Raw genomic sequence first — 12,471 nt, 5'->3', positions numbered from 1 at the left:
AAAAAGGCGAATAATAATTGCAAACAGGTGTTATCATGGTCTATCAAAGTACTTAGCTAATAAACATATGTCTCAAAAAACTCGTATAAGGCTGGATAGAACACTGATAGTTCCCGTTCTCAAATATGCATCAGAGGCATGGACGCTAACTAAAATCCGCTCTATCGATTTTTGAAAGAAAGGTGCTACGCAAGATATTCGGAGCGGTCTGTGAGAACGGAATATGGAGGCGTAGATATAACTTTGAACTGCAGAATATCTACAAGCATACGTTTGGTGGTAAGATATTACCACTATAATTAAACGAAACCCCCTAAATCGAACATGATAAAAAAGATTCTAACAGCGCAACCCGTGGGAATGAGAAGACGGGGTAGACCAAAGCTGAGGTGGATGGACAGGGTAACAAAAGATGCCGAGAAGATCGGAGTCGGCAACTGGAAAATGCAAGCAAGGGACAGAACAGAATGGCGTAGAAAGCTTGAGAAGTCGAGGCCCTCTAAGGGCTGTAGCAACAATATGATGATGATTAAAGATACGTCCAATGTCATGCAGCCATCTATAAACAATTTTGTAAACTACTAATATTTTACCTCGAAATTTTTCATATTTTGACATTTATCTCTGAATTTTTGAGTGCTTTTTTATTAGAATTATTTATACTCTATAAATATCTCGGTATTATATACATAAAGAATTTTGAGATCCAAATCTAGCCACATTTTTTTTAAACTATATATTTATTTTTTTTTTATTTTGAAACAATTTTTGCTTTTTTAATTTAGCTTTTTGCAAATTTAAACAGGCGTAGTAAAATAAAGAAAGTTTATTTGTTAAATTATATAAGAAATTGACAAAAAACGTAGACTAGATGCGGCATCACAACACCCAAAAAATACTGTACAAATATACATACTGCAGTTCAGAAGATAAAATTAACAAAAATGTATAAAAAAATAATAAATAGATAAATATACAAATTCACTGGCCAACAAAACCACAACTTGCTTCAGGATCAACCCGTCATATGGGAGGGCATTAAGTACTGGGCCACCGTGTACAGCATTTTGGGGTACCAATGCACCCCCGGTTCGCTAATCTTTCGTACAGCCACGCTGTCTTGAGACCACGCGCGGAAAGGTCTACTAATCACATCCCAGACCCTCAAAGTGGCCTTCTTGAGATTCCAGCCCAGTCGCACGGGTAGGAAGGCCCAATGGGCAATTGCTTGACTGTCCATGACGGCGTAACACGAAGCCACAACGTCGTTTACCACTAAAGTCCCCGCTGCCGTTAAGGGAGCGTACACTCCTGTCCTCACAACCCCACTCACTTCAATAACACTGTCTGTAACTACACTATGTGAATTATTTGATACTAATAGTTTGTCACCCACACTGATGCTTTTGGCGAAAACTGTTCTGTACCCTTCGGAGGTTTCTTTGAGCACCAGATGGCTGGGAGTAATGATTAGAGTTCTGTTAGAGGAGAGGGTAAGTTTTAGGAACTCCCTCTTCTGGGAAGGGTTATAGTCTAAGTAGAGAAGCACTTCGCTGAAGATGAGCTCGTTGCTGAGGGTATCTTGAGCCAGGATCTTCTCGCCTATTTGGAGCTCGGAGAGTTTTCTTCGCACGCCAGTAGAGGTCAATACTGTACTGTCGCCAGAAAAGCATCCTCCATATTTTGCACCTTGTGATGATTCTAAAACAAAGAGAGAAAATTTATTTTAACAAAAGAAAAAAAATCGGTTGCCTGTAAAGTCGGTTTTACGGGCGAATATTTTACGTGACAACGTCTTTTTCTCGGTAGAATATTTATTGATATGAATATTATTAAATTGCACAATAGGAACAAGGAATTGAATGAAAATAAGAATTGCACAAATTTTAACTATAGAAATATATTTTGTTTACTAAAACATTGTACATGTAAACTTAAATTTAACTAATTTCTATTTGAGTGATTTTGTTGAGGATAGGACGATGATAGGAGAAATATGAAATGAAAGGAAGTGTTTCTGCTGTAATGTGTCGTGAACGCCAAGAACGCTCGAGAAAGACAGAGACACAAGCACGGAAGCACGCACCGATTCAACGCGCCTAATTCTCTAGTGCTTCGCGCGCAGCGGACCGATCATGTTTGAGTGGGAGAGAGACGCAAGGCATTCGCCGGTCCGGCGGGCCTCTCTCTCGTTCGGTGACTCACTGTAACAGACGTGAGCGGGCGTTACACTTTTTCATGAATGACTCCGAGCCACAACCTAATTTAAGACGTTGTCACGTCAAAAATATACGCACTTCAATTTTTTTTATCTCACATTAATACATACAATAGTCGAACTGATAATTGCAAAAATCCAAAATTGTATTTTTATGAAGTTAAAATTATGAAAATATAAATAAATATCATTTGATATTAAATGTAATCAATAAATAAGTTAAATAAGATGTTTAAAAAAATAACAAGTTCTATTATATTAAAATAATTTAATAAATTATTATGTTTGCTTCTAACGCCACCTGGTAACGTTGGTAACAAAGCATACGTTGTTTAGTCCAGACAGACCTGTTAAATTTAGAGGAATTAATAAATTAGTAATAAAATAGAAATATTTTAACCCGAGAAATGTCATAAAAAATTTAAACAGATAATTCAATATTGATATTAAATGGATATCACACTTCATCATCAATCTGGCTTTACAGCCTCAGCTTACAGCCCCTGGTGAAGAACCACTATTTTGTGACGTTACTCGTGACGACGTCATCTTGTGGCGCTAGTTCCGTAACGATACTCGTGACGACGCGATCTTGTGGCGCCAATTCCGTAACGCTCGCCTCAGCATTTTGAGAAATGTAAAAAAGCTTTGCTTCAAAAAAGTTAAACACGAAATGGAAGGATGCCAGTTGATAAAATATATTTTGGGAAATAACAGTTTGCAAGAGGAGGAGCCCTTAAGATTTGATAATGAGGCATCACTAGGTAAATATATAATATCAGTATTTAATTTTAAATTAGATTAAAGTTGTTTAGTACTCTAAAGACCAGTGAAAACGAAAATGGACTTCTGGTCCGAAATTCTATAACTAAAAAAACATTTTAGCAACAACCACAAACTCCGCACATAAATCCAAAACAAAACCGAAACCAAAACCTTGTTTTGACATATTTAACTACCCGAATGGGCCCATTTCGATACGGCTCGTTTCAAAAACTGTGTGTAGTGGCGCCTACAGCGAGCTTTACCGTGTTACCTACAGAGAAGATCCTATCAATTTTATCTGTGTTGACAAAATATAGTGTAATTAATTCTCTTCCACTTCGTTGACTATCTGGGACCCTCACCGGCTGGTCATCTAGGGCGTAGAACTTCTCGGTAAAGGGATGAAAAGTTACTCAATTTATTAAGAAAAAATATTTTCAGAATTTCGTAAATTTTAAAGAAGCAAAAATATTTGTGCTGTTGCGCTTTTATCAATTCGAAGTTATATCTCTTTTCCTTTAAAGTTTTATTATGCAGTTTCTGCTTGGAAAGATGTATTTTTTTCAGTTCATGTGTTCTTAAATATCGATGTGGTTGTGGTTATTCTTTAATAAGAATTGGAATCATCGTCAGACAAAAAGTTTGTTCGTGATTCTACGAAAGGTTTCTGGTTGGTGCATTGTCCGCCTCTTGTCTGAATGGTATAATTTTAATTTGGTATAAATTTAAGAGATACATTAAACAAAACTTGTGGTAAAGTTTTGTCACATAGGTTTTAAAAAGATCCATTTTTGCATCTGAATAGCGGGTAACACTCAAGACAGACTAACACATCGTAGATACGCCGCTGAATGAATGCCACCTTGGTCTAATTGATATTAGCTTGCTTATACTTGGTTATTTACTGAAGATCTTTTATTGATTTCTTCTACTTATACTAATCATCATATAAATGAATTGTTCAACTTATGACTAAACCAAAGTGAAACACCTACAAGATAGCACAGTGCACTTACCATTTTATTATACAAAAAGGGCGATCCAATAAAGCTCAAGAAGAATAGACCATTGGCAAAAACAATAATAAATAGACTGAAAACAAAATTAGATTTTTACCAACCTAGAGTCACACTCCACAACCATCATTTCCACTGCATAAAAGAGATTATAGAAAAATCTATCGGATATAACCGATCAGTGGTCCTGGCTTTCATAGACTTTCGCAAAGCATTAAATACAATAGAAACTAACAGCATAATGAGAGCTTTGGAGATTACCAGCATTCGAAACTGATCGTGAACATATACAATAATGCAACCATGACCGTAAGACTACACAATAATACAAAATGTATAAAAATCAAAAGAGGAATCAGAAAAGGAGGCGCGTTATCTTTACTCTTTACGGAAGTTCTGGAACATGCTTTAAAACATTTGCTGTTCCATCTACGATGTGGGGACGACGTAGTTATGATAAAAGATAACTTAAAAGATATTGGAACTTCTTCTTCTTTGTGTGCCGTGCTTGTATTCAAGCGTTAGCTATCGTCATATTGACAAGCTGATGAAATGATTCTCGGTCGGCAGCTAGATGAAACAGTTCCTCGACCGTTCGACCTGTCCATTGTCTGATGTTACGCAGCCAGGACAGTTGTTTTCTTCCGACCCAACGTTTTCCTTCGATTTTGCCCTGAATGATTAACCCGAGTAAGCGATATTTAGGTCCTCTCATTATATGACCGAAGTATTGGATCTTTCTCATATTGATGATGTTGATCAATTCTCGCTCTTTGTGCACGGTCTCTAGCACGCGTTCGTTAGATATGTGTGCTGTCCACGGGATTCTGAGCATGCGACGGTAACGGCATAACTCATTGGTGAATGAAAACTGAATGTCTCTTAAAAGAGATTGGAACTATTCTTATTGAATTAGATACCGCCTGTAAGGAAGTTGGTTTGAACATAAATTTTGGATAGACATAATACATGACAAATCTGGTACCAAGTGAAAATCCAAAAGTCGACTGCAACGAAATAGGATTAGTTCATAAATATATATATATATATATATATATATATATATATATATATATATATATATATATATATATATATATATATATTATTGTGATATTTAAAGTCTTGGTGCGCCAAGCAATAATTAGCTAATTAATTTTTTGATTAATTAATTAAAATTATTTAAATGATATGATTATGACTCTATCACAATTTTTAATTCTTTTATCTCAGGGTTAAATTCGTGCTTCAATATCTATGCTATTACATGTGAAAGGTAAGGTCCAAAGAATGCCGGAATAATAAAAAACACATATGATCTAACACTATATATTGAAATAAAAATAATGAAATAATTCACACTCAAAAGTTTTCAATAAATAAATCTCATATAATGATTCTCAAAATTTTGTTCTACGTACGTGAACAATCAAAATTAATGGTACAAACAATATTAATTGAAATCTCAAAATCCCAAACTAACTCTCCTAATCAAAATATTTATATCCTTTCTAAATTAAGTGTAAAAATTGTGTTATCAATAAAAGAAAAAACTGCAGAAAACAAAAATATCTCTCTCTGATGATGAGTGGTCCAAATCCTTGTTCCTTGTAGACTATATTATCTCCTCTCAACCGCTCCCTATGTAATCAGCAATCTTACAACAGATTGTTGCAAGTATATCGTCCTTAATGATCTCCTTCAAAAGCACAAATCATTCAAATTATGATAGCCTTTCTCCTCTCGATAAACTGAATCTCTCGTTGGCCCGAGTGAAAAATGACTCTTGGAATATCTTCTCTTTACGATAAACTGAATTTCTCGTTGGCCTGAACAGTGACTCTTGGAATATAAGTAGAGAAATATGACTTACAATATTTTGCTGCTTCAGCTCCTGTCAGATACACTAACTCCACAAAAACTCACTAACATTCAACACTACTGCTTGCTACATTTCGGGAACCACCAGAGAACAATCACTGTTCGTCTTACAGACTTGGAAAACCAACTGATTATCTTTTCTCTCTCCTAAATCTAGCTAAACTTTCATTCCTACATACCTATCCCACCTTTTTCAATCTCCGCCAATCAAAACTCGTCACAATTCCCCCATTTTTTCATTTCGATAACAAACAAATTTTTACCTATAATTATAAAATTTCCTAAAACTTATTTACAAATAATATTTTTCTATAATTCTTAAAAACTAACAAAAACCTCTTTCTAAAATCTCTTCTATTGTCTCTACTTACTGCATTAATGTATTTGGAAAACCCGGTTCAATTGTCTTTGGATTTCACTTAAAATTATGCGGGTCACTCAAGTATAACAAAGAAATAATTTATGCATAGCTTACATTTTGTTTAATACAGGTAATCCAAGAATTTAAAAACTTTCCTTCTTCGAAATGTTTGTTGGTTATTATCCTACTTATCTGAATTATTTTAATGTTTTTGAACTTTGAAATATTTTAATCAACCCAATATTTTTCTCGATTTTACATATCATAACAATATATATATATATATATATATATATATATATATATATATATATATATATATATATATATATATATATATATATATATATATGGGGTCATGAAATACAAATTGCTAGGGAAAACAAAATTGCTGAATTGCAAAGAAGAATCACTTTAGCATGGGCCACACATGGAGCTCTACCAGACATCTTCAAGAACAACATGCCAAATTAATTGAAAAAGAAGACGTTCGACCAATATCTGCTTCCAATCATAACTTACGGCGCAGAAACACGTTCCTTATCACAGGATACTGCAACCAAACTCAGAGTAGCTTAAAGACGAATGGAACACTCGCTACTTGGACTGACTCCCAGAGACAGAGTTAGAAACGAAGAAATAAGAACAGTTGTTGTTTTAGATTTCGTCTTATGATGATGATCTTCTTATTCATTGGTACCTGTCTAAGATTTTTTGTGCAGATTATCTTCGTTTTTAAAGTAAAATATTTTTGGTATGCTCAGTTTGAACATTATAATTATGAAATATTATTGGTACTAAATCATTAGTATCAACTTATTGAACTTGACACTAATGATCTTCTCTTAATAAATATTTCTTTGTTGCCAAGAATTGTTGGTTAATTGAGAAAATAACTGTTTAATACAAGAATTTATTCAGCATATATCTCCGATAAGGCTTTAGAAGATAAAGACAACAAGATAAAAATAAATGACGTCTTAATTAACAACCTACGGTACGCAGATGCCACTGCTAATATTTGCTAAAAAACCCGAAAGTTCTCCAACAATTTTGAACGCAGATAATTCAAAAAGATCTATTGGACCTTAAAACAAATACCTCCATAACGAAGATAATGATTATTATTAAGGGAAAAATCCATTACTAGACGTGTGAAAATATGAGCAAACGTACAAATCGTAAACAATTTTGAACATCTATTCTAGCATTAGATTTCGTTCCTGATTTAAATGTAAAATCTCAAATAGAATAGTACGTTTCGTTCACTTGTTTACTCAGTTATCTTATATGGCTGTGAAAGCAGAAAAGGTACTCAAAATAAATACTTTAAGATGCCTAAAAGTCTAGATTTATAGAAGACTTAAAAATGACTTGGACGAATTATGTACGCAATGAGAAAGTGGTTCAAAAGGTCAATAAAAAGCAGTTGAATTATATCAAAAACAGGAAAACTTCATACTACAATAAACAGGAAATACAAGGTAAGAGAGGACTAGGGAGACACAAATATTCGTGATTAAAAACATAAGAGATTGGACTAGTTTGGACTAACATTCACTGTGCGAGTTGTACAAGTAATAACATATAAATAACTTCGCTGAAATTGTTGCTAACATTCAATGAATACAATAGTCAAACTTCATTGTCGTATTCTACACTAAATTTTCTATCTTGAAAAAAGCAATTATTAAAGATACTAAAATTTTACAGTGAAAAAAGTACTGTAATTATACTGTTTATGTCTCAGTATTACTTAGACATAAACTGCTTAAACAAATATAGTGGTGTTACATAAACTCGGTAAAGTCCAGAAAAAATGAAACATTTCATTGACTGATTATTTGCACAGACAAGGAAGTAGAACTAAGTAGAGTAGGTAAGTAAAGTAGGTATAATAAAATGAAAAATGGTAATCATAAAAACACCAATTTATCCACGTCAATATTTTGTCGTTTTTAGATCGAATCCCTCACCTCCGTCACTGTCAATCTCCAGGATACACCTTCAACCGCTCGGAACGGTAGGTGGACCTCTTCTTGTCTTTGGGAAATATTTCTTTTTCGGGTTTTTGATTGAAAACAAAAGTGTTGCGGTGAGAAATAACGTTTAATCTTGTGTAGTTCATGTCAAAACAGAGAATTCCAGGTATTAATCCTCGGTGTGAGCGGTTCAGTATAAATATTTGGACTGCACGTCAAGTATTTAGTGGGTTTTAACTTTTTTTAATGGCCTCTATCGATCACCGACTGTGCTACTTACTAAAAATACAGTGGGATTCGTTTGTTTTCTTCTTCTTATGAACGGGACCAGTTGCTTGTTCTATCTTCGGGTATACAATGTTGACATTTGTTGTATATTCAAACCTGTCTTGATGTCGGAAGGTAAGAGACCGTAGGAAACTATAGACGAAGAATATGTTTCGTCGCGGTGAAATCAAACCGGCATAAATGCAAAAGGGACAGTTCTCACCACAACGTTCCAAAGTTTTTACAATTAATCTTTTATTTACTCCCGTTTATTTCACACTAGAGCTAGTACCATTTTCATAGATAAAACTGTGAAAAGTATTGTTTGTTAAACTATTCCTAACAAACAACCAGGATATAGACTAAATTAAAAAAAATGCAGATATGTCACTATGACTTTAAAATATAATTACTGTTTGCATTTAAGCCACAGTAACAACAGTAGAAGAAATTTATTACAGATATAAATCTCAATAAGGCAGAATACGGGGTAGGACGTAAACAATGACATATTCAGTTCCAAAATAATCTTTTGGAACTTAAACGAAGACAATTTTAGAAAAAAAAGTACTCTATGAAATGATAAACTAAACTATCGTTCTTAAAATATATTGCAACTTATCGTCAACATCAGTTTGTTTCTTATTCATAACTTACTATACAATTTAAAATGAGTTGATGGTAATATAGCCCCTTAGGCAACAAATTTAGGATTTTTCTTTTTTTAATCGATGGCGAATCTTTTAGAGTAAGCTGGAATCACGATAGTTATCACACTGTTTTGCTCTGATTGTTTCTTTTCTCCTCACTCCTCTTAAACGTGCGATCCGTACAATATTTTGACGTAAAAGTTGTCATCGTCTTTTATTACGAATGTCCTTCAAGATGAATGTTACATGGTAGTCCTTCAATGCTTTTATGGTATGTCTCCTCATGCACTTTTATACAGTGTGCCCATTTTCTTTGACAGTTTTCATTGCCATTGCATACCGGGATGGCAAGTATATTGGTCCGCTACGGAGAGCTCTTGTAACCTCTTTATCGTTGAATGAGCTGCATCTAGCGTAATTGATTTCATGTTGCCATTGTTATAACTGCATATATGTACATGGCTATCATGTAGTTGTTTTTTTTACTGTTCGCAACAGTTGTCACTACAAAATGTTATGTCAATCGCACTGTCAGCTTTGTCATTTAAGCAACACAAATATTTGAGCACACAGCTTGCAATTTCTGTTACCCCTCTTTTTCTTCTGATTTATCCTAAGTTTAGCATTGCACAATTGTTTCGCCTTTTCTGCAATCATAAAGTTACAAACGGCTGGTTTGGATATGTAATAAAAGGAGGAAGCCTCCCCTATGGATCAAAAAGCACGGCCTGAAGGTCGTAGACTGCAACAAAAGTACCTACAATCAGTTGTTTGTCATTCTCCTCTTCCTGCCTAGACCTTTTTCCAAAATATGATTTGCGTATTCCAAATGATTGTTTTTTTATTATTGAAAATTAGACAAACTTCGGATTAGTTCGTTTTGGTTTTTTTTTTATTTTCAAATGGCTTTGGCATAAACCAATTAGTCAGACTTTTTATTAATTTATAAATTATAAAAGGAGCATTTTATAATCCAATATAGATACATTGACTTTTCAAATTCTCACACACTAGGATAAAAATGTTAGTAAGATTTTAGTAATTTTTTTTTGTACATAGATAAATATTTTTTGTTTTTTTTTCCTTATATATCCTTATAATTAATATTATAATTATCCTTCTTATATATCCTTATATTTATGTAGTCTATTGTTTAGTTTTAAGTAATTTTTTTTTCTTTTTTGTTTTTTTTTTAATTTGATTCACTTTATTAGATTTTTTAACTTATTTGTTTTTTTACAACAACTTTTTTTTATTTTTTCGTAAACACTTTTACAATAATATTTTGTTTCGCAGAATTGCTTCCAATGGTGTTAGTTTTTACAATTTCATTTTGCAACGAATTACACTTTTTGGGTCGCTAGAAGCTTAGGCAGTATGATGGAAAAATAGATCGGTATTGTCACTAGCTGACTCCTGGGAGGTCGGTCCCCTTCCTTTCTTTTAGGTAATCCTCGTGACGTTAGGCGATGAATTTGGCACCAACAATATACTCCTGTGAACTTTGAGACCTATAATTATGACTCAAAAGTCTTGAAATTTGTTCTATGTGAACTTTTGCACTATTCGCGAGTTCTTCATCTAAGTCCCGATCGTTTCCATGCTTACCTTCCATTTCTACACTTAGTACCCCTGTGTTTATATTTGTTTTTTGAAACTCAGCAGAGAGTTTTTTGCAATTTGTAGCAATTGTTTCTTTTTAAAATATTTCGTACAGTTCTAGCACTAATACCAGATTATCTTGAAATAAGGGTGCTGTTACACGGAAAATTGATTTCAGCTAGACTATATACGGTAGTTTCACACTGTTCTTCTTCTTCGTTAATTTCACGAGCTGGTTGATTTTCTTCTTCATTACTATCCGACCAAACTTAAACAGGAGTGGAACGAACATATTAGTAGAATAGCAGAAGATAGGATAGTACGAATAGCACGAGATAAGTCAGCAAATGGACGAAGAAGTATTGGCAGACCAAGAAAAAGATGATGCGATAATTTAAACAATTTAGGAGGCTAATATTGAAGAAGAAACAGGCTTTAAAGCCTACATACAAGAAGGAAGAAGATCACTATCCGTGCATTTTCTAAAATTTTTGACACAACCTGTTTTTTCAAATTTAAAAACAATGTTGTGAATTGTAGATTTTATTGGTACAAAGCCTTCGAATGAAAACCTATCGATTAAGTATATCGTCGGCGCTACTTCCAAAATAATGCCATTTAATAATTTGAATTTTGTGTTCAGTTGTAAAGGTTACCATCACGTGAGTTACCATTATCCTAACTTGAAATATCAATGTCTCTATTTTGTTTTTTTTTTTGCGTATAAAACCAGAATTATTACTAATGAAAAAATAAACGTATGTTGGACGTTTCCGTTATCAAAACTATTATAAATGTCACTTTGACAAAACAAAAATTCAATCAATGGGTGTTAAAAACAAGCTCGTATGTCGATACTAATTTCGTACTATACTACAGTCTCTCGCTGTCAGCAGAAAAACCTTTTCAGATTACCACAATGTATATCCCTGTTGTATTCTTTTAAAAAATGGCGGAAACATTGTACTGAGGATAAGAATTTAAAGAAAATTAATAAAGTAAAAAAAATTATATGTCTCATGGATTCTGTGAAAGGTATACAGGTGCTAATAAATTTAAAAATATAAGGTTCAACAATTTCATACATGAACCAATATTATCATAAAAATTTTAATCCTACACCAAAATATTTCACCGCCCTGTCATTTTTCCCATGTTATTTATACACACGGGTGACAAGCAGATTATTTACGACAGTCCTAATACGGTTTTCGACAACACGCACCCAAATTTACTATCCTGCCCCAACGCCCAGACCAGAATCGGCCCATTGTGGTTATTTATACAAAGGAACTAGATAAAGCGAACCAGTGAAGTTAATTTGAGACTATTAAACTAGCCGCAAATGTCACCGGTGATAACATCTATCGGGGGTAGAGATGGTAACGGTCTGAATCTAGCAATGATTCAGCTATTCGGATCACATAAATTGATCAATAGACACATTATCAAAATCATATTTAAAGAACATCTTAACCTTTGTAAATAGTGATTAGGCTCTCATTACTATTATTCTTCGATCATATATGAATTTTATTAGAATCAACCTAAATATGTTCCTATAAATTGTTGAATTTAGAAAGGATATAATAGTTTTTCCGAATAAAGTACTATAGCACGATCCATTGTTAATAAGATTTTAATAAGTTTAATAAGTTTATTTTGAAATTTTGGATATGAACGAACTAGAAAAAACTATACAAATATTTAGTAATGCTTCAGTCAAATG

General features: G+C 33.4%; 1 protein-coding gene across 1 annotated transcript; it reads right to left on the bottom strand.

Annotated features, from left to right (window-relative positions):
• Window positions 1-819: 819 nt before the first annotated feature.
• On the bottom strand, window positions 820-10,755 carry LOC140432084 (protein hedgehog-like). The gene is made up of 2 exons (XM_072519926.1): window positions 10,749-10,755; window positions 820-1,701 (listed from the first exon to the last, which is right to left on the bottom strand). The coding sequence occupies exons 1-2, from the start codon at window positions 10,753-10,755 to the stop codon at window positions 1,016-1,018; spliced, it is 693 nt and encodes a 230-aa protein (XP_072376027.1). The 3' UTR covers window positions 820-1,015.
• Window positions 10,756-12,471: the final 1,716 nt, after the last annotated feature.

Source organism: Diabrotica undecimpunctata, unplaced genomic scaffold (genome assembly GCF_040954645.1).
Source record: "Diabrotica undecimpunctata isolate CICGRU unplaced genomic scaffold, icDiaUnde3 ctg00002778.1, whole genome shotgun sequence".
Classification (NCBI taxonomy): Eukaryota; Metazoa; Arthropoda; class Insecta; order Coleoptera; family Chrysomelidae; genus Diabrotica; species Diabrotica undecimpunctata.
This window is presented reverse-complemented; position numbering and strand designations above follow the sequence as displayed.